The 25112-nt window shown below is 41.1% G+C and overlaps 1 protein-coding gene across 1 annotated transcript in view; it reads left to right on the forward strand.

Annotated features, from left to right (window-relative positions):
- Window positions 1-25112, forward strand: part of LOC134352556 (ATP-binding cassette sub-family C member 5-like) — a 155937-nt gene that overhangs the window by 72959 nt on the left and 57866 nt on the right. The window contains exons 14-16 of the mRNA XM_063059812.1: window positions 7862-7934; window positions 17489-17692; window positions 18378-18503. Of these exons, the coding sequence (XP_062915882.1) occupies window positions 7862-7934; window positions 17489-17692; window positions 18378-18503 (403 nt within the window). The remainder of the gene's footprint in view (window positions 1-7861; window positions 7935-17488; window positions 17693-18377; window positions 18504-25112) is intronic.

A 25112-nucleotide genomic window follows, 5' to 3' on the forward strand; every position in this document is an offset into this window, starting at 1 on the left:
GTCTCATGAGACCATGGATTTGCACCTTGGAAGGTTTCCAGGGCGCAGGCCTGGGCAAGGTTGTATGGAAGACCGGCAGTTGCCTATGCTGCAAGTCTCCCCTCTCCATACCACCGATGTTGTCCAAGGGAAGGGCACTAGGACCAATACAGCTTGGCACCAGTGTCGTCGCAGAGCAATGTGCGGTTAAGTGCCTTGCTCAAGGACAGAACATGCTGCCTCAGTTGAGGCTCGAACTAGCGACCTTCAGATCACTAGACAAATGCCTTAACCACTTGGCCACGTGCCAGCACAATAAAAAATATATTCCAGTTCAAAGCAAGGACACTAAGGTTGGGGAGAGCCAGCCATGGATAACTAAGGAAATAGAGAAAGGCATCAAACTAAAAGGTTGTGTGTACAAAGTCACCAAGACTAGTGGGAAACTGGAAGATTGGGAAAACTTTAACAGCAACAAATAACCACTAAGCGAGCAATAAAGAAAAGGAAGATAGATTATGAAAATAAACTAGCACAAAATATAAAACCGGATAGTAAAAGTTTTCATAATTATATAAAGTGGAAAAGGGTGGCCAAAGTAAACATGGGTCCCTTGGAGGACGAGAAGGAGGAATTGATATTAGATAATGAGGAAGCAGCTGAGGCTTAATGACTATTTTGTGTTGGTCTTCACGGTGGAGGACACGTCTAACATGCAAAGAGAGATGATATGGATGCGATGGGAGGTGAGGACCTTGATACAATAACTATCACTAAAGGGGTAGTGCTGAGCAAACTTGTGGGCCTGAAGATAGATGAAGTCCCCTGGTCCCGCTGGAATGCATCCCAGAATACTGAAAGAAATATCAGAGGTTTTAGTTGAGGCTTTGGTGATAATTTACCAAAATTCTCAGGACTCTGGGCAGGTCCCGGCGGATTGGAAGAAGGCAAATTCACGCCACTGTTTAAAAAAAGATGTAGGCAAAAGGCAGGTAACTATAGGCCAGTTAGTTTAACATCTGTAGTTGGGAAAATGCTTGAAGCTATCATTAAAGAAGAAATAGCAAGGCATCTGGAAAGAAATGGATTCATCAGATAGATGCAGCATGGATTCAGCAAAGGCAGGTCCTGTTTGACAAACTTACTGGAGTTCTTTGGGGATATAATGAGCACAGTGGATAGAGGGGAGCAGACGTACATCACTTACTTGGATTTCGAGCAGGCGTTGGATAAGGTGCCGCAAAAAAGACATCTACAAGATAGGGATGCTAGAGTTGGGAGTATTAGCATGGGTAGAGGATTGGTTAACTAACAGAAAGCAGAGAGTTGGGATACATGGGGTTTTCTCTGGTTGGCAATCAGTGGTGAGCGGTGAGCCACAGGGCTCTGTGCTGGGCCCACAACTGTTCACAATGTACATTAACGATCTAGAAGAAAGGGCTGAGTATAGTGTATCTAAATTTGCTGATGACACTAAATTGAGTGGAAAAACAAATTGTGCAGAGGATACAGAGAGTCTGCAGAGAGGTATAGATAGGTTAAGTGAGTGGGTAAGAGTCTGGCAGATGGAGTACAATGCTGGTAAATGTGAGGTCATCCACTTTGGAAGGAAAAATGGAAGATCAGATTATTATTTAAATGGCAAAAGATTGCAACATGCTACTGTACAGAGGGACTTGGGAGTGCTTGTGCATAAACTGCAAAAGTTGGTTTGCAGGTGCAGCAGGCTATCAAGAAGGCAAATGGAACGTTGGCCTTCATTGCTAGAGGAATTGAATGTAAGAGCAGGGAGGTTATGCTGCAACTATATGGGGTACTGGTGAGGCCACATCTGGAGTACTGTGTGCAGTTCTGATCTACTTGAGGAAGGATATACTGGCTTTGGAGGCAGTGCAGACGAGTGTCAGCAGGTTGATTCCAGAAATGAGGGGGTTAGCCTATGAGGAGAGATTGAGTCACTTGAGACTACTTGCTGAAATTCAAAAGAATGAGAGTAGATCTTATAGAAACATATAAATTATGAAAGGGATAGATAAGATAGAGGCAGGAAAATTGTTTCCACTGGTAGGTGAGACTAGAACTAGGGGACATAGCCTGAAGATTCGGGGGAAGTAAATTTAGGACATAGATGAGGAGGAACTGCTTTTCCCAAAGAATGGTAAATCTGTGGAATTCTCTGCCAAATGAAGCAGTGGAGGCTACCTCAGTAAATATATTTGAAACAAGGTTGGATAGATTTTTGCATACTAGGGAAATTATTGGTTATGGGAAAAAGGCAGGAAGGTGGGGATGAATTCATGGTCAGATCAGCCATGATCTTATTGAATGGTGGAGCAGGTTTGATGGGCCAAATGGCTTACTCATGCTCCTATTTCTTATGTTCTGATGTTCTTATAGAACATAGAACATAGAATAGTACAGCACAGTACAGGCCCTTCGGCCCACAATGTTGTGCCGACCCTCAAACCCTGCCTCCCATATAAGCCCCCGCCTTAAATTCCTCCATATACCTGTCTAGTAGTCTCTTAAACTTCACTAGTGTATCTGCCTCCACCACTGACTCAGGCAGTGCATTCCACGCACTAACCACTCCCTGAGTAAAAAAAACCTTCCTCTAATACCCCCTTGATCTTCCCACCCCTTACCTTAAAGCCATGTCCTCTTGTATTGAGCAGTGGTGCCCTGGGGAAGAGGCGCTGGCTATCCACTCTTATCTATTCCTCTTATTATCTTGTACACCTCTATCATGTCTCCTCTCATCCTACTTCTCTCCAAAGAGTAAAGCCCTAACTCCATTAATCTCTGATCATAATGCATACTTTCTAAACCAGGCAGCATCCTGGTAAATCTCCTCTGTACCCTTTCCAATGCTTTCACATCCTTCCTATAGTGAGGTGACCAGAACTGGACACAGTACTCCAAGTGTGGCCTAACCAGAGTTTTATAGAGCTGCATCATTACATCGCGACTCTTAAACTCTATCCCTCGACTTATGAAAGCGAACACCCCATAAGCTTTCTTAACTACCCTATCCACCTGTGAGGCAACTTTCAGGGATCTGTGGACATGTACCCCGAGATCCCTCTGCTCCTCCACACTACCAAGTATCCTGCCATTTACTTTGTACTCTGCCTTGGGGTTTGTCCTTCCAAAGTGTAACACTTCTCCGGGTTAAACTCCATCTGCCACTTCTCGGCCCACTCCTGCATCCTATCAATGTCCCTCTGCAATCTTTGACAATCCTTTACACTATTTACAACACCACCAACCTTTGTGTCGTCTGCAAACTTGCCAACCCACCCTTCTACCCCCACATCCAGGTCGTTAATAAAAATCATGAAAAGTAGAGGTCCCAGAACAGATCCTTGTAGGACACCACTAGTCACAATCCTCCAATCTGAATGTACTCCCTCCACCACCACCCTCTGCCTTCTGCAGGCAAGCCAATTCTGAATCCACCTGGCCAAACTTCCCTGGATCCCATGCCTTCTGACTTTCTGAATAAGCCTACCGTGTGGAACCTTGTCAAATGCCTTACTAAAATCCGTATAGATCACATCCACTGCACTACCCTCATCTATATGCCTGGTCACCTCCTGAAAGAACTTTATCAGGCTTGTTAGACTCAATCTGCCCTTCACAAAGCCATGCTGACTGTCCCTGATCAGACCATGATTCTTTAAATGCCTATAGATCCTATCTCTAAGAATCTTTTCCAACAGCTTTCCCACCACAGACGTAAGGCTCACTGGTCTGTAATTACCCGGACTATCCCTACTACATTTTTTGAACAAGGGGACAACATTCGCCTCCCTCCAGTCCTCCGGTACCATTCCCGTGGACAACGAGGACATAAAGATCCTAGCCAGAGGCTCAGCAATCTCTTCTCTCGTCTCATGGAGCAGCCTGGGGAATATTCCATCAGGCCCCGGGGACTTATCTGTCCTAATGTATTTTAACAACTCCAACACCTCCTCTCCCTTAATATCAACATGCTCCAGAATATCAACCTCACTCATATTGTCCTCACCATCATCAAGTTCCCTCTCATTGGTGAATACTGAAGAGAAGTATTCATTGAGGATCTCGCTCACTTCCACAGCCTCCAGGCACAACTTCCTACCTTTATCTCTAATCGGTCCTACCTTCACTCCTGTCATCCTTTTTTTCTTCACATAATTGAAGAATGCCTTGGGGTTTTCCTTTACCCTACTCGCCAAGGCCTTGTCATGCCCCCTTCTTGCTCTTCTTAGCCCCTTCTTAAGCTCCTTTCTTGCTTCCCTATATTCCTCAATAGACCCCTCTGATCCATCTGTTGGTGCCTTCTAAAAGACATGTCCTTGCTCATCTCACAAGAGCTGCTCAGCAAGTGTTTTGGCCTGAAATATCGACTGTACTCTTTTCCTAGATGCTGTTTGGCCTGCCGAGTTCCTCCAGCATTTTGTGTGTGTCTCCAGATTTTCTCTTGTCAGCTACTTTAATGCCCCATTTAATTCCAGTGCTAAGATTTAAAAGTCATGCCTGCCCCATCTTCTCACCTGTAGCTGCAGACCTCATGTTCCTTAAATCTGTTTGTGAGGAAATTCCATGAAATGTTCTGCTGCTACTACAAACGTGTGCAGTAGGTGTCCTGTGTACCTTATCTGCTGTTTTGCTCTTTCTTCGCTGCTCATAGTTCTTTAGATATCTGGCAGATTGCATCTATTTTTTGCTTGTCATAGATTTGAACCTTTTCAATTAAATTGTGAACAGCCATTAAACCAAACTGACATAGAAACATAGAAACATAGAAAATAGGTGCAGGAGTAGGCCATTCGGCCCTTCGAGCCTGCACCGCCATTTATTATGATCATGGCTGATCATCCAACTCAGAACCCAGCCTTCCCTCCATACCCCCTGACCCCTGTAGCCACAAGGGCCATATCTAACTTCCTTTTAAACATAGCTAATGAACTGGCCTCAACAGTTTGCTGTGGCAGAGAATTCCACAGATTCACCACTCTCTGTGTGAAGAAGTTTTTCCTAACCTCGGTCCTAAAAGGCTTCCCCTCTATCCTCAAACTGTGACCCCTCGTTCTAGACCTCCCCAACATCGGGAACAATCTTCCCGCATCTAGCCTGTCCAATCCCTTTAGGATCTTATACGTTTCAATCAGATCCCCCCTCAATCTTCTAAATTCCAACGAGTACAAGCCCAGTTCATCCAGTCTTTCTTCATATGAAAGACCTGCCATCCCAGGAATCAATCTGGTGAACCTTCTTTGTACTCCCTCTATGGCAAAGATGTCTTTCCTCAGATTAGGGGACCAAAACTGCACACAATACTCCAGGTGTGGTCTCACCAAGGCCTTGTACAACTGCAGTAGTACCTCCCTGCTCCTGTACTCGAATCCTCTCGCTATAAATGCCAGCATACCGTTCGCCTTTTTCACCGCCTGCTGTACCTGCATGCCCACTTTCAATGACTGGTGTATAATGACACCCAGGTCTCGTTGCACCTCCCCTTTTCCTAATCGGCCACCATTCAGATAATAATCTGTTTTCCTATTTTTGCCACCAAAGTGGATAACTTCACATTTATCCACATTAAATTGCATCTGCCATGAGTTTGCCCACTCACCCAACCTATCCAAGTCACCCTGCATCCTCTTAGCATCCTCCTCACTGCTAACACTGCCACCCAGCTTTGTGTCATCCGCAAACTTGGAGATGCTGTATTTAATTCCCTCATCCAAGTCATTAATATATATTGTAAACAACTGGGGTCCCAGCACTGAGCCTTGCGGTACCCCACTAGTCACCGCCTGCCATTCTGAAAAGGTCCCGTTTATTCCCACTCTTTGCTTCCTGTCTGCTAACCAATTCTCCACCCACACCAATACCTTACCCCCAATACCGTGTGCTTTAAGTTTGCACACTAATCTCCTGTGTGGGACCTTGTCAAAAGCCTTTTGAAAATCCAAATATACCACATCCACTGGTTCTCCCCTATCCACTCTACTAGTTACATCCTCAAAAAATTCTATGAGATTCGTCAGACATGATTTTCCTTTCACAAATCCATGCTGACTTTGTCCGATCATTTCACCGCTTTCCAAATGTGCTGTTATCACATCCTTGATAACTGACTCCAGCAGTTTCCCCACCACCGACGTTAGGCTAACTGGCCTATAATTCCCCGGTTTCTCTCTCCCTCCTTTTTTAAAAAGTGGGGTTACATTAGCCACCCTCCAATCCTCAGGAACTAGTCCAGAATCTAACGAGTTTTGAAAAATTATCACTAATGCATCCACTATTTCTTGGGCCACTTCCTTAAGCACTCTGGGATGCAGACCATCTGGCCCTGGGGATTTATCTGCCTTCAATCCCTTCAATTTACCTAACACCACTTCCCTACTAACATGTATTTCGCTCAGTTCCTCCATCTCACTGGACCCTCTGTCCCTTACTATTTCTGGAAGATTATTTATGTCCTCCTTAGTGAAGACAGAACCAAAGTAATTATTCAATTGGTCTGCCATGTCCTTGCTCCCCATAATCAATTCACCTGTTTCTGTTTGCAGGGGACCTACATTTGTCTTTATCAGTCTTTTCCTTTTTACATATCTATAAAAGCTTTTACAGTCCGTTTTTATGTTCTCTGCCAGTTTTCTCTCATAGTCTTTTTTCCCCTTCCTAATTAAGCCCTTTGTCCTCCTCTGCTGAACTCTGAATTTCTCCCAGTCCTCAGGTGAGCCACTTTCTCTGGCTAATTTGTATGCTACTTCTTTGGAATTGATACTATCCCTAATTTCTCTTGTCAGCCACGGGTGCACTACCTTCCTTGATTTATTCTTTTGCCAAACTGGGATGAACAATTGTTGTAGTTCATCCATGCAACCTTTAAATGCCTGCCATTGCATATCCACCGTCAATCCTTGAAGTGTCATTTGCCAGTCTATCTTAGCTAATTCACGTCTCATACCTTCAAAGTTACCCCTCTTTAAGTTCAGAACCTTTGTTTCTGAATTAACTACGTCACTCTCCATGTTAATGAAGAATTCCACCATATTATGGTCACTCTTACCCAAGGGGCCTCTCACGACAAGATCGCTAATTAACCCTTCCTCATTGCTCAAAACCCAGTCCAGAATAGCCTGCTCTCCAGTCGGTTCCTCGACATGTTGGTTCAAAAAACCATCCCGCATACATTCCAAGAATTTCCTGACGGAGAGTCTCGGCCTGAAACGTCGACTGCACCTCTTCCTACAGATGCTGCCTGGCCTGCTGCGTTCACCAGCAACTTTGATGTGTGTTGCTATTAGTTTAAGTCATATTAATTTATCGTTATACATTGCATGGACAAGCAAGGAAATGCTAACATTGAAGAGGGGTTCAAAGCAGGTCAGTAAATGATCCCAGGATTGAAACGCTTGTCATATGAAGAACATTTGATGTCTCTAGGGCTCTGCTCACTGGAATTCAGAAGGATGTGGGGTGACCTCATTGAAACCTATCAAATGTTGAAAGACCTTGATGTGGAGAGTATGTTTTCTATGCTGGCAGAGTCTAAGACCAGAGGACACAGCCTCAGAATAGAGGAGTGTACTTTTAAAATGGAGGTGAGGAGGAATTTCTTTAGCCAGAGAGTGGTGAATCTGTGGAATTTGTTGCCACAGGGGCTATGGAGGTCAAGTCACTGGGTGTGTTTAAGTCAAAGTTTGATAGATTCATGATTCATCAGGACATGAAGGGATATGAGAAGAAGGGAGGAGATTGGGGCTGAGGAGGGAAAATGGACCAGCCTTGATGAAATAGCACAGCAGACAAGATGTGACATATAGCCTTATTCTGCTCCTATATCTTATTGTCTGAATCATGATGTTTTTTCCCACATTTTTAGGTATAATAACGTATTGGAAGCTTGCTGTCTGTATCCTGACATAGAAATCTTACCTTCCGGAGATATGACTGAGGTATGAAGCGATGTAAAATTCTCTTACTGGACATACAGTCAAACTTTTCACTGATGTCTGTGGAAATATATACTAAATGATGTATAGGTCAGAGCCTGCAACATCAGGGCACTCATTCTTCAAATTAAACTTCTTTTAAACTCAATTCTACATACTTTGAAGGCAGTAAGCAGTGTCTTAAAATTTGACAGAATAATCCACAGAAGTATACAAAATCAGTTCTGACCGTTCACAAATCTCTGTTTTAATTGTTCCATCATTGGCAGCAGTGATTTCAGCTCCTATGGCTAAAAGAGTTCCTAAGTGTACTTTCAGCCCAATCTACCCCTCTACCTCTATATCATTCTTCAAAATAACGTAAAGTCTTAATTATTGATAATGTTTCTGGTTGTGTGCCCAAATATTATGTCTGTGAATCAAATTTTGCTTCATAATGTTTTTAAAATCATTGATTACTACAGCACAGAAATAGGCCTTTTGGCCCATTTAGTCCATGCTGACCTGATTCTCTGCCTAGTCCCATTTATGTGCACCTGGACCATATCCCTCCAGAACTCTCCCATCCATGTACCCATGCAAACTTCTCTTAACTGTTACAACTGAACTCACATCTACCACTTCTGCTGGCAGATTGCTCCATACCAGCACTACCCTCTGAGTGAAGAAGTTTCCTGGCAGAATCCCCTTAAATATCTCACCCTTCACCCTAAACCTATGACCTCTAACTCTAGTCTCACCCAACATGAAGGGAAATGCCTTTATACTTTCACCCTATCTACACCCCTCACAATTTTGTATACCTCTTAGAGATCTCCTCTCATTCTCCTGCACAGCTGGAAATGAAGTCTTAACCTATTCAATGTTTCCCTACAACTCAGGTCCTCAAGTCCTAGCAACATCCTTGTAAATTTTCTATTACCTCTTTCAATATTGTAGATAACTTTACTGTAGTTTGGTGACCAGAACTGCACACAATACTTCAAATTCAGCCTCACCAACATCTTGTACAGCTGCAAAACACACAAAATGCTGGAGGAACTAGCATTCTATGGTAACGTCTATGGAAATGAATGAACAGTTGACGTTTTGGGGCAAGACCCTTCTTCAGGATTGAAAAGGAAGGGAGAAGATATCAGAATAAAAAGGCAGTGGGAAAGGAAGGAGGATACTTAGAAGGTGATAGGTGAAGCCAGGTGGGTTGGGAAGGTAAAGGGCTGGAGAAGAATGAATCTGATTGGAGAGGAGAGTGGACCATGGGAGAAAAGGAATGAGGGAAACCGGGGGGAAGTGGTAGGCAGGTGAGAAGATGTAAGGGGCCAGAGTGGGGAACAGAAGAACAGAGGAGGATGGATGTGGAGACTCTTGGGGTAGTAGATGAGAACAAGTGGAAGGAACTCTATCACAGTTGAGATGGCAGGAAGATGTGGTGAGCTCGGACGTTCAGGATGGTCACCCACTCTTATCTCAACTGGCTTGTGCAGACAGAGCTTCCCTGACTTGTTTCCAAAGTACAATTCTGAATTTCTCTGCAAGTTGTCAGAGAAGGAAAGACTTAGTTAAACCATCACAGTTTACCTTATGCATATGGAGACCCTTGATTCTCACAGACTGGGGCACTACACTTTTGGTCATTCTCTCAATATCTGAGCCACAGCGGCTACTACGGATCTGCCCAGCCTCATTGAAATGAGTACGGTTTCCCACTCTTTCTGCAGCTATTGTTATAACAACTTGAATGAAATTTAATGTCCAAATTGTTCATGGAGGCTAGACAGAATCAATGGTTAAAAATAAACTTCCAATAATGATTGAAGGCTGGATCAAAGGGATTAATTATAAGTTATTTCTACTATGCAACATGGCATATAAAATTGATGTTTTAAGCATTAAAAAATTTAACCTGTAGGTTAAGTTAGAGCTTTCACCATGTATCAATAATCATTAAGTGTGAGGTGGTACACTTTAGAAGGACAAACTCCAAGGCAGAGTACAAAGTAAATGGCAGGATACTTGGTAGTGTGGAGGAGCAGAGGGATCTCGGGGTACATGTCCACAGATCCCTGAAAGTTGCCTCACAGGTGGATGGGGTAGTTAAGAAAACTTATGGGGTGTTAGCTTTCATAAGACGAGGGATAGAGTTTAAGAGTCGTAATGTAATGATGCAGCTCTATAAAACTCTGGTTAGGCCACACTTGGAGTATTGTGTCCAGTTCTGGTCACCTCACTATAGGAAGGATGTGGAAGCATTGGAAAGGGTACAGAAGAGATTTACCAGGATGCTGCCTGGTTTTGAAAGTATGCATTATGATCAGAGATTAAGGGAGCTAGGGCTTTACTCTTTGGAGAGAAGGAGGATAAGAGGAGACATGATAGAGGTGTACAAGATAATAAGAGGAATAGATAGAGAGGATAGCCAGAGCCTCTTCCCCAGGGCACCACTGCTCAATACAAGAGGACATGGCTTTAAGGTAAGGGGTGGGAAGTTCAAGGGGGATATTAGGGGAAAGTTTTTTACTCAGAGAGTGGTTGGTGTGTGGAATGCACTGCCTGAGTCAGTGGTGGAGGCAGATACACTAGTGAAGTTTAAGAGACTACTAGACAGGTATATGGAGGAATTTAAGGTGGGGGCTTATATGGGAGGCAGGGTTTGAGGGTTGGCACAACATTATGGGCCGAAGGGCCTGTACTGTGCTGTGCTATTCTATGTTCTATTAAGATGAAACTAATGAAAATTGGCAGAGTTTGCATAGTGAGGAAAGTTGTCAAAGGATTCAGCAGGAAATAGATCAGTCAGAAATGTGGGCAGAGAAATGACCAATGGAGTTCGATCCAGATAAGTGTGGTGTTTGCACCTTGAAGGGTAAATGTAAGGGGAAAGTATACAGTAACTGGCGAGATCCTTAGGAGCATTGAAGTACAGAAGAATCTTGGGGGTGCAAGACCATAACTCCACTACAAGTGGCAACATAAGTTGTTAATGTGGTAAATAAGGTATAGAAGTATAAAAGTCATGAATTCATTTTCCAATTGTGTAAAACTCTGGTTGAAGTATTGTGTGCAGTTTTGGTTATTGTGTTACAGGAAGCATGTGGACACTTTGGAGAGAGGGCAGAAGTTCACCAGGATATTGCCTACATGAGAAGTTGGACGCACTTTGATTGTTTTCTGTGGAGCATGATAGATGTATATAAAACAGCATTAAATATGAAGCAGTTAGTTTTCTGTATTCCTCAGGGCGGGAATATAAAATAATAGCAAACAAAGAGAGGGAGGAAATTTTAAGGAGATTTATAAGGTAAGTTAGTCCACAGGGTGCGGTAGGTCCCTAAAATGTGCTGCCAGAGGAAATGGTAAAAGCAGATACAATAGCAATACTTAAATGGAATTTAGACAGGCATATGCACAGACGATGAATTGAGGGATATAAGCCTTGTACAAGCAGGTGGGATTAGTTTGGATTCCTGTCATGGTCAGCAGAGACACAATGAGTTGAATAGCCTGCTGTTTGCTCTGCACTCAGGGGCCACTGTATTAAGTACACCTGTACACCTGCTTGTTAATGCAAATATCTAATTAACCAATCTTTTCACAGCAACTCAAAGCATTAAAAGCACGCAGACATGGTCAAGAGGCTCAGATGTAGTTCAGACCAAAGATCAGAATGTGAAAGAAATGTGATCTAAGTGACTTACACTGTGAAATCATAGGTGATGCCGGGCCAGTTGGTTTAAGTATCTCAGAAGCTGCTGATCTCCTGGGATTTTCACACATAACAGTCTCTAGAGTTTACAGAGAATGGTGGATAAAACAAAGAAAAAACATCCAGGGAGTGGCAGTTCTGTGGGTGATAATGCCTTGTTAATGAGAGAGGTCAGAAGACTGGTTCAAACTGATGGGAAAGTGACAGAATCTCAAATAACCACACAATACAATCGTGTTGTGCAGAAGAGCATCTCTGAACACACGATACTGCAAACCTTGAAGTGGATGGTCTCCAGCAGCAGAAGACCATGAACATACTCAAAGACCTTTATTAGATACCTCCTGCACCTAGTAAAGTGACCACTGTTCAGCCAAGGACAGGGTGGAATACATTTCTTTGTGAATGAAGTTTTGACGACCAGTGTGTTCTGGAGATTTTTAAGAATGTGAGATAACACTTGGAGTACAGTGCACAGAGGGAATATACAGGCTGTACAACAAAGGTTTAGTAGACTGATTTCAGGGTGGGTGGAACTCTCATCTGAGGATAAATTGGATCAAATAGGCTTGTATTCTCCAGAATGTAAAGAAATTAGTGGAGTTCTCATTGAAATCACAAAATTCTGACAGACCTGGGCAAACTATCTGCAGGTAGGGTGATGGTCTTGGCGGGAAGATGGGGATTATGGTGTAGAACTGAGGATATCTAAGGAAATAGGAGAAACATTTTGAATTGAAAACGAGAAATTTCTTCTCTCAAAAGCTGGTGAGCTGGTGGAATTCTCTGCTTCAAGAAGGCTGTGGAAGCCAGATTCACAAAAAAAGCATCAATTCAAGGATTGAGAGCATTGACTATTTTATACAATATTAACTTGACTTTATCCCATTTTTACTAATCTCTTGCAAACTGTGATATTTGGAGTCATAAACTCATACAGTATGAAAACATGTGCATTTGGTCCAACTGCTCCATGCTGCCCAAGATTCTCATCCAAGCTAGTCCCATTTACCTGTCCTTTGCCATATCCTTGTAAACATTTTCTATTCATGTACCTGCCAAAGTACCTTTTGAAATGTTGTTAATGTACCTGCCTCAACCACTCACTCTGATAGCTCAATCCATATACTGACCACACTTTGGGTAGAAAAACTTGCCTCTCAGTTACCTATTAAATATCTCCATTTTCACCTTAAACCTATGCACTTTAGTTGCTGATTTCCCCAACTGTGGGAAATTATTGTGTTCATTGACTATACCCATGCCTCTTATGATTTCAACATCTCTATAAGATCACCTCTCATTCTCCAATGAAAATAGTCTCAACCTGCTCAACCTTTCACCATAAATTAGTCCTTTGAGTCCTGGCAACATCCTCATAAATCTCCTCTGCACTGTTTCCAGCTTAATGACATCTTTCCTGTAGCAAGGTGGCCAAATTGGACACAATATTCTAAATGCAGCCTTACCAATGTCTGGTACGTTTGAGTTTGTGAATTTGGTTTTGTGATATTACATGTACTCTCTTCCCCTTCTACTTTCTTCATGTATGAGCTCAAACAATGATTGTTGTCAATTGAGTCATGGGCAGGAGGTACAACTGAATTAGATTCTGCCTCTTCCAGTAACTCTGGAAGTATATTAACAAACAGGTGATCATGGGTCATCAATCAAGATTAAGAATTCAGGCTGAGACTTGCCTGCTGGTTGCTGATGGAGTAACAGGTCTTTCCCGGTGCTCCTCGTTTACTTCCTTTTTTGTTTCCAGCCTTTTGAAATATTACTGTTAAGCGCGCTATTATCTTACTATGGCTACCAAAGCAGCTTTGGAATCTATTAAGGGCTTGCTTCAAAAGCTTTCTATCAACTCACAAAAGCTTACTGAGGAGTTTCATCAGTTCAGAAAAGAAACGTCGGACGATTCACAACAAATCAGCTTTGAAGTTAAACAAATATGTGCAAAACTGGGTGTTATTTCAGAAACTTTAATCGAGCATGATAAGAGGATAAAAGAGCATGAAGAGATTATAACGATACTGGATAAGAAAACTGATGATCTGCAAAAGCTGTATGAAAAACAATCCAGGTCCAATGGAAAACTGAGAGAGAATATTATTGATTTGGAAAATAGAAGTAGGAGAAACAACTTATGATCTTGGGACTTAAAGAGTTAACGGAAGGAGCTAATCCTAAGGGATTCTTTGCAAACCTTCTGAAGGAATTATTTCCTGATATTATACAGTCTTTATCTTTGATTGATCATATTCGCAGATCGCCTATTTATAGATTGACTTCAGAATCAAGACCAAGATTGGTCATTATATGCTTTCATGAATTTCAAATAAAGGACCTTTTGATTCGCAAATCCTGTCAGCAAGGTAAGATTGACTACAAGGGTCAGAAGGTTCGTATTGTTGAAGATTTCTCATCGGAAGTTATGGAAGAACGTGCTAAGTTTTAAAAAGTTATGGCGGAACTTTATAGCAAAAACTTCAAGCCTTCGCTATCCGGCTCGGCTGAGAATTACAATGCAAGATGGCTCAAAGAAATGGTTTCTTACGAACGAAGAGGCTCAGAAATTTTTAGACTTAGATATATTACTGTTTAATATTTTTCAGTTTGATAAACTTGTATAAACTTATTTTTTACTGCATTTTGCTTTGTCTTGGTTGGAACAGTAATCAATCTTGAATTCTTTGGAGCGGTTCCAACAGGCTTTTCTGGGGAGATGATATTAGTGGGGGAAGGCGTCGGCTGCCTTTTGGCTGATTTTCTCTCTTTGGGAGGGGGGAGGGGGATGGGGAGTTCTTTTTTATTGAAGCTGATTTGGAAATTTAGTCAACTCTGTTGCCTAGTTACCATATCTCAAGGTTTATTGTTTGGGTTTAATATACATTCCTCTGATTGTTACTTTAACCTTTCTTATAAATAGTTTTAAAATGGATTAAAGTACTAATATTCTTAGTTTTAATGTGAAAGGGCTAAATCACCCTGTGAAAAGAAATAAGATTTTTACCTATATTAAAAAACATAAGGTACCAATTGTTTTTCTTCCAGAAACTCATGTACGTAAATGTGACAATTCATGCCTTTTTAATCGATGTAGTGGGTCTCATTTCCATTCTTTGTTTCAGGCCCTAAAGAGAATGGAGGGCTAGCTTTACCAAACTTTAGGTTTTATTATTGGGCAGTTAATATACGTAATTTTACATTTTGGTTATATTACATTAATTGTGAGGACTGTCTGACGTGGGTTTCTTTAGAAGCTAACTCTGTTAATAAATTTTCTATTATTTCTCTTCTTGGATCCTCACTTCCTTTATCCCTGAGTAAGTTAACTGACAATTTGGTAGTTAAACGTACTCTGAAAATTTGGGTACAATTCCGAAAATAATTTGTCTTACTGAGATTTTCTCTTTCAAGTCCCATTTTTTAAAATTATTTTTTTAAATCTTCTGTGATAGATGTGACTTTTAAAGAATGGGATAGATTAGGTATTAAATGCTTCTAGGACTTGTTTGTGGAGGGACGTCTCCTTTCGTTTGAGCAACTGTCAGCTAAATATACCTTACCCAAAACTCACTTTTTTCAATACCTACAAATAAGAGACTTTTTACAGTCTCAAATGTGTACATTTCCTAAAGGTCCTAATAAGAATTTACTAGATGTAATTTTTAATTTGAAACCTTTTTATAATGGATCTATATCTAATATTTATAATATGTTGCTGGGAATGAGAAGTGTTCCTTTAGATAAAATTAAAATTCTTTGGGAACAAGACTAACAGACTTCAATTTCTGAGGAAACTTGGAATGAAATTTTTAAATTGGTTAACATTACATCGTTCTGTGTTCACCACTCTCTCCTACAATTTAAAGGGCCATAGGGTCCATAGGGCCACATGACCAAGGATAAGTTGTCTCGCTTTTATTTGGATATATCTCCTTATTGTGGTAAATGTAATAATGCAGAAGCTTTACTCATTCATATGTTTTGGACATGCCCGAGTCTTGAAAAATATTGGAGAGAAGTACTTCAAACCTTCTTGGTACTTTTTAAAGTAAATTTTAAGCCTAATCCTTTGACTGCTTTAGATTAGATTAGATTATGAGGACACGCAGTCCTCTTTTATTGCCATTTAGTAATGCATGCATTAAGAAATGACACGATGTTCCTCCAGAATGATATCACAGAAACACGAGACAAACCAAGACTAAAAAAACTGACAAAAACCACATACTTATAACATATAGTTACAACAGTGCGAAGCAATACCGTAATTTGATAAAGAACAGACCATGGGCATGGTAAAAAAAATCTCAAAGTCTCTCGGAAGTCCCATCATCTCACGCAGATGGTAGAAGGAACAGAAACTCTCTTCCTGCTGTGAACCTCCAGTGCCGCAAACTTGCCGATGCAGCACCCTGGAAGCACCTGACCACAGCCGACTCTTGAGTCCGTCCGAAAACTTTGAGCCTCCGACCAGCCCTCCAGCACCGAGCACCATCTCTGCTGAGCATTTCGACCCCGGCCCCAGCAACAGGCAATAGGCAAAGCCGAGGATTTGGGGCCTTCCCCTCCGGAGATTCTCGATCGCACAGTAGCAAAGGCAGCGAAGCAGGCATTTCAGAAGTTTCTCCAGATGTTCTTCCGTGCTTCTCACGTCTGTCTCCATCAAATCAGGATGGTGCACGGTACCTATTTAACAAATACGATATCATTTTGGAGTGGCCGCGCGCGCTGCATCGCGCTGCCATCTTCTCCTCCCCCTCTTTATTTGGTATTGTTGGAGGAAAGGGTATTATTTTGGAGAAATCTGATTTGCACATTTTGGCTTTTATTTCTCTTATGGCTAGGAGGGCACTCTTGCTTAAATGGAAAGATGCAGTCCTGCCCACTCACGTTCAATGGCTGCGTGATGTGATGTCGTGTTTAAATTTAGAGAAGATTCCGTGTTCAATTTCTGAATCTAATCAAGACTTTCAAACATTGTGGGGACCTTTTTTTGAACTATTTTCAAAACTTTTCATTTGCTGTTAAAGCACAGATGATGGCTAATAATACGCTTTTTTAAAATCTTTTTTCTTTACTAATCAGCTTCGGTCTTGGTAGTGGGTTAGATTTTTTTCCCATATAGTAAATTACTATATTTCAATATTATGAATTAATCAATTTGTGTGAATATAGAGTAAGGAGTTTGTATGTGCAATTCAGTATAATGTATTTGATATATTTCTTCTTTCTTGAACTCTGTATTCTCATATGTAGAAAATTAATAAAAATATTGAAAGAAGAAAAGAAACCAGACTGAATTCCTACACCTACTATTCATTGCCAGGGTCCCAGGCTAGTTGTAAAATGCCTCCTGGCACGTTTTTCCTATTATACCTGTCAGTACTGATAGTTTAACTGCCAGATCAATGATGAAAGTAAACACAATCCTTTTTCTGAAGAATGGTTTTGACCTAAGCCATGCTTTTCTAGTTTCTGTAAGTCCGTCAAGTCATGGAGCATGGAGTTCAAGAGTTATGTTCTGTAGTTATGCTGTGGAAGCTCAAAGTTATTATAAAAATCTGAAAATTATCATAATGTGGAACAGTGAATTTCCATGTGTAAGTTATGCCTGGTAATTGTAATTTATTTTTCATCTTTTGGAGCCTCAGTTGATGAAAGTCTACTTTAACTATTTCATTTTATTCAATAATGTTTTTTAAGTCCTGTGAAATTTAATGAATTGCTTTGTAATATAAAAAGATAGTTCAACACTATTAGGAACTCAAAGTTCTCATGGTATTTTTAACTTTACAAGTTACCCTTGGATACGTATCCCTAATTTTACAAATCTTCACCATAGATTGGAGAACATGGTGCCAACCTCAGTGGAGGGCAGAGACAACGGATTAGTCTTGCACGTGCTTTATACAGTGAACGAAGTACTTTCCTTCTGGATGACCCACTGAGTGCAGTAGATGCCCATGTTGGAGCTCACATGTTTACAAATGCTATTAAGATGGGAATGAAAGGGAAGACAGTTCTCTTCGTCACTCATCAGCTTCAGGTAGGTACTTTTTAATAAAATCTGAAAGTATATATTGCAGGCAAAGGTTTGAAGAATAAATTAATTCTAACAATGCCAATCGGAAGTGCAATTTTCACTTTGGGATGACCATAGAATGATAGAGATTTACAGCACAGAAAGAGAGCCATTTGTCACTGTTCTGTTGCTGACTAAAAAGTGATCTGTATATGTTTATCGACTTCATGGTTCTCAGTCTTATGTCCCTATAAGTTAATACATACAGAATGCTGGAGGGACTCAGCTGGTCAGTCAATATATATGAAAAGGAATAAAGATTCGACATTTCGGGCCAGAATCCTGAGTCCTGATAAAGGGTCTTGGCCTGAAATGTTGACTCTATATTCCGTTCATATTCTGTTACCTGACCTGCTGAGTCCCTTATCCATTTTGTATGTATTACTCTGAATTTCCAGTATCTGCAGAATCTCTTGTGCTTGTGTCCTTATAACTTGCAGCTTTTCCATTTCTGAAAATTAGCAGTATTTTTTATACTGTTTTCTAGGACCTAAGCTGACAGTGATATATATATAATCTGTTTTCTGGAAAGTATTAATTTTAGATGGTTTCACTCAGTTTTTCAATTCAAATTCATGTGTAAACTTCGATGTTAAAGCAGATGAAAAACTGCAATGTATACTTAAGTTCTTATGTTTTTCTTTCCCAGTATCTTATAGATTGTGATGAAGTGCTGTTCATGCGGGACGGTTGTATTACTGAACAAGGCACGCATGAGGAGCTAATGACGCTTAACGAAGATTATGCTGCACTGTTTAATAGCATGCAGCAAGCTGTAAGTGTAACATGGTGAGATGACACATAAACATGATAACAACATGAAGAAACATTGGTGGAGTAGAGTTAATCAGTCATCTATGCCTTCCCTTTATTGTAGAATCATAGAATAGTATAGAACAGAAGATCTGTTGATTCTGCACTTGCTCTTCCTAAGAACAATCCATTTAGTTCCTTGTAACACACACAAAATGCTGGAGGAACTCAACAGGCTAGACAGCATCTATGGAAAAAAAAGTATAGTCGACGTTTTGGTTCAAGAGCCTTCAGCAGGACCATTACTGCTCTGTACTATCATGTCTTTTTAATTTACTTCTGTATCAATTATCCAGTTGCCTCTTCGAGCCTGTTGTTGTATCTATTGTATCTGCCTCTAATACCACACCTGGCAATATGTACCATGCACCCACCATTGTGTAAAAAATTTACCTCTGGTATACCCCTCCAGTCACCTTAAAATTACACCAATCATTGCCAAGTTTATTCCTTTGGAGAAGATGTATAACATCTGAAGTTCTTCATTCCTTTGGCAATATTTTACTCTCTGAGGACCATTAGAAGAGTATACAGTAGATAGTTACTTTCTTCAGTATATTATGATGTGTCCCTTCTATACCCGACTGACTTACCTGCATTAAGTTCCAGTGGCTTTTCTTGCACCATGTTATCAAAGTTTATCTCAGTCTGCTCTACAAAACCTCTTTGTATACCATACCTTTGGTAAAATTTATAAGCAAACATCATGAAGAACATCTAGCAACTGCTTAATTATCCTTACGGAATCTGAGCTTCAAACACTGTGATGCATCAGGAAGGGGGAGAGATATCTGGACACTGTTTTAGGAGGCAGTCACACCCATTAGATTAACTACTTTAATTCAGTCTGAGGCCAGGGACAAGAGGGTTTGACTGAAAATCAGGCAAGTACGGAGATCCAAAAGGTAGTGTTGGAGAAGCCCTTAAGCTTGCCCAACAGATCTGAGATTATTGGTCTGTAGGACGAGCAACTGAACTGTGGGACTGTGGTTCAGGGAGCCATTAAAGAGGAGAGAGAGAAGAGAAATGTAGTTGCAATGGGGGTTAGTATAGTCAGGGGAACAGACACAATTCTCTTTCATAATGATCGGGAGTCTCGAAGGCTGAGTTGTCTGCTCGGTGCTCGGTTTGGAATATCTGACCTAACTGGCAGACGAATTTGGTGTGGGAGTGGAAATACCCAGTTGTCATCCATGTTGTTGCCAATGACATAGGAAGAACAAGGCAAAGGGCTCTGATGAGGCTCCTTGAGCAGCTAGGTAATAAAAAAAGGAACCAAAAAGATAATAATCTCTTGTTCATTAGAGTCACTTGCAAATTGTCACAGGAATATAAGGTTACAGAGTTAAATGCATTGATGTGCAAGAAATGGGTTTGAATTCATAGGATATTGGCACCAGTATTGTGGAAGGAGTGAGCTGTTCCAATGGTTCTGGCTCCACTTGAACAATGCTGGGACCAGGATCCCGGTGAAGAGGAGAAAAGCAGGCTAAAAAATGGTGTTTAAAGGGGACGCTAGTAGGGATAACAGTAGAGCAGCAAAGGTTGAGTTTATGGGAGTAATTCAGAGGCTGCAGGATTGGTTCATCTCAAAGAAGAAGAAACATTCTAATGGGAGGAAGAGCTGACCATGGCTAACAAGGACAATCAAATACAGCCTAAAAGTAAAGAGGAAGTCAAACCTGGTGGGGGAATCTAATTGAATCCTACCAAATATTGAAATGCTTAGATCAGTATTTCTTGAACTTTTTTGGGTTACTGTCCCCTTGCGCATCACGATGCACAGTGAAAGAAAATAGGAATTGCAAGTTCAAAACAGTGACAAATAATTGCAAAACTCATTCAAATCTAGTAGTTAGTAGTCCATTAGTAGTACAACTATCACTACTTTATTGCTTTTTCACTTTTCGATGAGATGGAAGGACTTGGTGCAGTGATATCACCTTCTCCACATCAGGCTGAATGTAACTCAGAAGGAATTGCAGATCCTCACGTTCGGTAATTTGCAGTCTGTTTTGCTGCGTTCAAAGAAGTTGGGTGGCTGCACTTAAACCATGCTCCACGAAGTACAGGTCGACCTTCTATAATCCAGCACCATTGAGACCTGAGAAGTGCCGGATTAGTGAAAATGCCGAATTACAGAAGGATCACATTAAGCAATAGCTAACCGCCTCATCATACCTTTAAAATATCATGTAGATTGGTACAAACAGGAATATTAGATGAGTAGCAAGTGATATTTTAATGAAGTAATATACTGTACAGGCACAGATAAAATAAAGGGTACAGGTAAATGTACAGGAATTAACTTATACAGAACAGTTGTGCACTTCCACTTCTAAAGTGACACGTCTTCTATACGCCACATTTCACGCGACCGCCAAGCGGCCAGGGATTTGGCACTGCGCTCTTCTCCCTTCACTCGCAGTTACTGAGGGAATCCTCGTTAGTTTCTTTTCCTCCACTTCGTACTATGCTTAAATTCAGTGGGTCGCCACATCTGATCTGAGTTCGTAGGCAGAAGAGAACAGAGTGCTGGCCGGGCGACGCCAGAGGGCAGTGTGCAACTGCCGGCAGTTGGGTGAGAAGGTGGACCGACCCAGTGCATGCCAGCTTCCCCGCCACTGGCGGGTGAGACGGGTGGGTGCCGGCCGGCCGCGCCTCACTCAAATGATATTAATAAATGCAGGAAAACAAGTAGGAATCACCTGTCTGTGCTTACAAGAGCACGCCAACACGTGAACAGATCGAGCGCAACCAAAACAATGCGCAGCAGATTGGTGCAGTGGCCCGGGAAATTTGAAATGACAGTTGCGTGGAAAATTTGAAATCAGTGCCGGATTACTGAAGGAACCAGATTACAGGTAGTCAGATTAGTGAAGGTCGACCTGTATCATGTTGGAAAAGCAATAAAGAACATCTTAACCTTTTTTCACAGAGCAGGATAGTGTTTAGAGATTTCTTTCTGTAACCAGAAGTCTTTATATAATTTTTTTTTTGAAACTCAGCTTCAGCTCAAAGTAATTGTGAGATCAGTTCTTCTTCCATTCTTCCTGTTAATTCCTCATTACAAGTATTCAGGAATGAATTTATTACCCAATCTGGAATTCAGATCGAGAGAAGATTTTCAAATCTTTCTGACGTCTTTATGCTGCTCACCCAGGTGGGCACAGTATACTTGAAGATCATCATCTGGTATTCTTTCTTCCTCTGGCAACTCAGGCTCAGAAATTGGGAAAGGTCATGACAGCCAGTGTTGTTTTTAAACAGGGTTAACTTGGACAGAAATGTGGTTGTACTGATTTTACTTTGATGAGATTCACATTACTTCCTTGCAGTTGAAGATTGATTTCATTAAACTTTGCAAATAATTCTGACAAATAAGCACTGTTGTGCCTAATATTCTTGATTATTGAATAAAACATTTGAGTCTTCAAAGAATTTTATCATAGTTTCAAAAAGTGCATAAAAGCATCTCAGGCACCCTTTTGAAAACTATCTGACTTCTGTATGCAAGCATTCAAACTGTTCATCATTTGCAATACAAAGCTCTGGAAGTAGTCAAGAATTGAGAACATAGGACTTGATTTTATTTACTGTTGTGATAATTGTGTTTAATTATTTTTGCAGTTGATTACTTCGGGAGTCTGTGAATTAATTGTACAGTGAATGGTAAATATGAGAAGGACTGCTTTTTTAAAAGAAAGTGAAAACTCCACCGTGTTATCCTGTCATTGATGGTGTCTTAGTTGTTGCACAAGCGGGAATGTTGGTGAGCAGAATGTCTTTCTCTTTGAAAAATTGAACAACAATCCAAAATATTGACTTCTCCTTCATATCTGTTTCTAGTACCTTTGCAAATAACAACTCTTGAACCGTGCTTTCATCTTTTATGAAGCAAACATAACCAAGAAGCAATGATTCATTGCCTGGCAAAGCTGACTCATCCAACTGCAGAAGGAATTCTTTTGTCCTAAGTATATTCCACATTCTCAGATATTTCATCTGTTCGTCTTTGAACAGAGTTGTCGCTGAGCAGAATCACTTTAATTGTTTGCTCTGGTGACATATTCAAGACTGTACTTAGAATCTCCTTTACTGCTGGTGGAATCAGACTTTCTCCAATTGTATGAGGCTTTCCAGATTTAGCGATAATGAAGGAAATTAATGAAGCACGTAAACCAACATTGTCTTTCTGTGAAATGCTGGCAAATATGTTTTGAAGTGTTTTTTTTGTTTTTGATAGTTTTCACAAAGTTTTCTTTGCTTTATCAGAGTGTATTCTCTTCAAATGTTCAAGGAGCCTGGATGGTTTCATTACCATATTTGAAAAATCTTTTTCATACAACAGACACATTGGTTACTTGGTTCTGGTATAAATCCATATTCCAGATACTGTCGACAGTTCTTTTTCATATGGTCTGCTTCTGTCATTTTTGTCATGGATTAATGACCACAGTCAATCATCTACTGTTTAAGTGCAACCTCAAATGCTGCGATCAATAAAGGGGAAAGTTATGACATCATCATAGCTCAGACAAAACCTGACTCGCTGTCTGAAGGTACATAAAGCAATATCTCATTTGGGCCATGAGCTACAGAAATGCTGTCAAGATCATTGGAAAGGGCGGATTCTGAATTTTACCCCATTGAACGCTCTACCCTAGTTCACAGGAATTGCACTGGAGGATGGGAATGGTACTAGCTAACACTGTACTACAATAGTGAACGACAGTAATGCATGGGCAGTGCTTGGAAGTAACTTGATTTCTTCAGTCCAGATTTCTCATGATATGCCAGATACAGAAGTGTCACATTGCACTTCAACAGCTTTAAAGCGCTTCAATCAAAGTCTAAGAGAATGATGGGTTAGCAAGAGATGAGGAAATTATATGATCTTTGTCATCAATTATGAGGCACTGAGGATCAAATGTTTATAATAAGTAATTAATTTCTTAAATTAAACCCATAATCCCTCAGCTACACCCCCCCCCCCAAAGAAATTCACACTGCCCCCCTGAGGGGCGATATCGCCCACTTTGGGAACCACTGGTCCAAGACAGAGAGGACATGGAGAGGGTGTTTCCAATAGTGGGAGAGTCTAGGAGTAGAGGGCACAGTCTCAAATTAGAAGGATGCCCGTTTATAACAGTGATGAGGAAGAATTTCTTTCAATAGAAAGTGGTGAATCTGTTGAATTTATTGCCACAGATGGCAGTGGAGGCCAGGACATTGGGTATATTTAAAGCAGAGGTTGATATCACGGGCCATCTCACAGGCGAAGTGACAATTCCAAACTAAACTTGAATCAATGAAGGATGCTGGACAGCTAAGCTGGGGGGTACCTATTGCCTCTTATAAAGTGAAATCAAGCAACATTTGTGACAACAGGGTTTCACTTCCAGATGAGCTGAATGTGTGCGATGTTCGCTCTGACCATAAAAACATGAAGAAACCATCACAAACTCCCACAGTCTCTGATGATTCTGTGATTTCAGTCTCTGAGGCTGACATGAGGGCATCCTTTGGAAGGGTCAACCCATGGAAAGCATCCAGCCCAGATGGCCAACCTGTCTGAGTACTAATGACCTGTGCTGATCAACTACATTTGTAGTTGGAATGTACACTGAAGTCTTTATCTCACTTCGACAGTCTGAGGTACCCACCTGCTTTATACAGGCTTAAATGATACCGGTGCCTGAGGAGAACGTGGTGACCTGCCTCAGTGTGTATCATCCAGTTGCAATTAAATCTACAGTGATGAAGTGTTTTGAGAGGTTGGTGATGAAACATGGAAATTCCTAGTAGAGAAGCAACTTGGATCTGCTTTAATTTGTCTACCAGAGCAACAGGACCACATCAGATGCCATTTCATTGGCCCTTCACTTAACCCTGGAACATTTGGAGAGCAAAGATGCATACATCAGGATGCTCTTTATCAACCACAGCTCAGCATTCAATACCTTCATCCCCTCAAAACTAATCAATAAGCTTCAAGATTTTGGCTTCAAAACCTCCTTGTCCAGTTGGTCTTTCAATTTCCTCACTTGCAGAACCCAGTCAGTTTGGATTAGCAACAACACCTCCTCCACGATCTCCATCAGCATAGGTGCACCACAAGGCTGTGTGCTTAGCTCCCTGCTCTACTCACTTTACACTTATGACTGTGTGGCTAAGCACAGCTCCAATGCCATATTTAGATTGGCTGAATCAATAGCGGTGATGAATCAGCATATCGGAGGAAGACTGAAAATCTGGCTGAATGGTGCCACAACAACAACATCTCACTCAATGACAGCAAGAGCAAGGAGATGATTATTGGCTTCAAGAGGAGGAAACTGGATATCCATGAGCCAGTCCTCATTGGGGGATCAGAGGTAGAGAGGGTCAGCAGTTTGAAATTCCTTGTTATCATTTCAGAGGACCTGTCCTGAGCCCAACATAATTGCATTTATGAAGAAAGCCTGGCAATGCTTCTACATCCTTAGGAGTTTGTGAAGATTTGGCATGACATTTATAACTTTGACTAATTTCTAAAGACGTGTGGTGGAAAGTATATTGACTGGCTGCA

This window comes from Mobula hypostoma, chromosome 10 (genome assembly GCF_963921235.1).
Source record: "Mobula hypostoma chromosome 10, sMobHyp1.1, whole genome shotgun sequence".
Lineage (NCBI taxonomy): Eukaryota > Metazoa > Chordata > Chondrichthyes > Myliobatiformes > Myliobatidae > Mobula > Mobula hypostoma.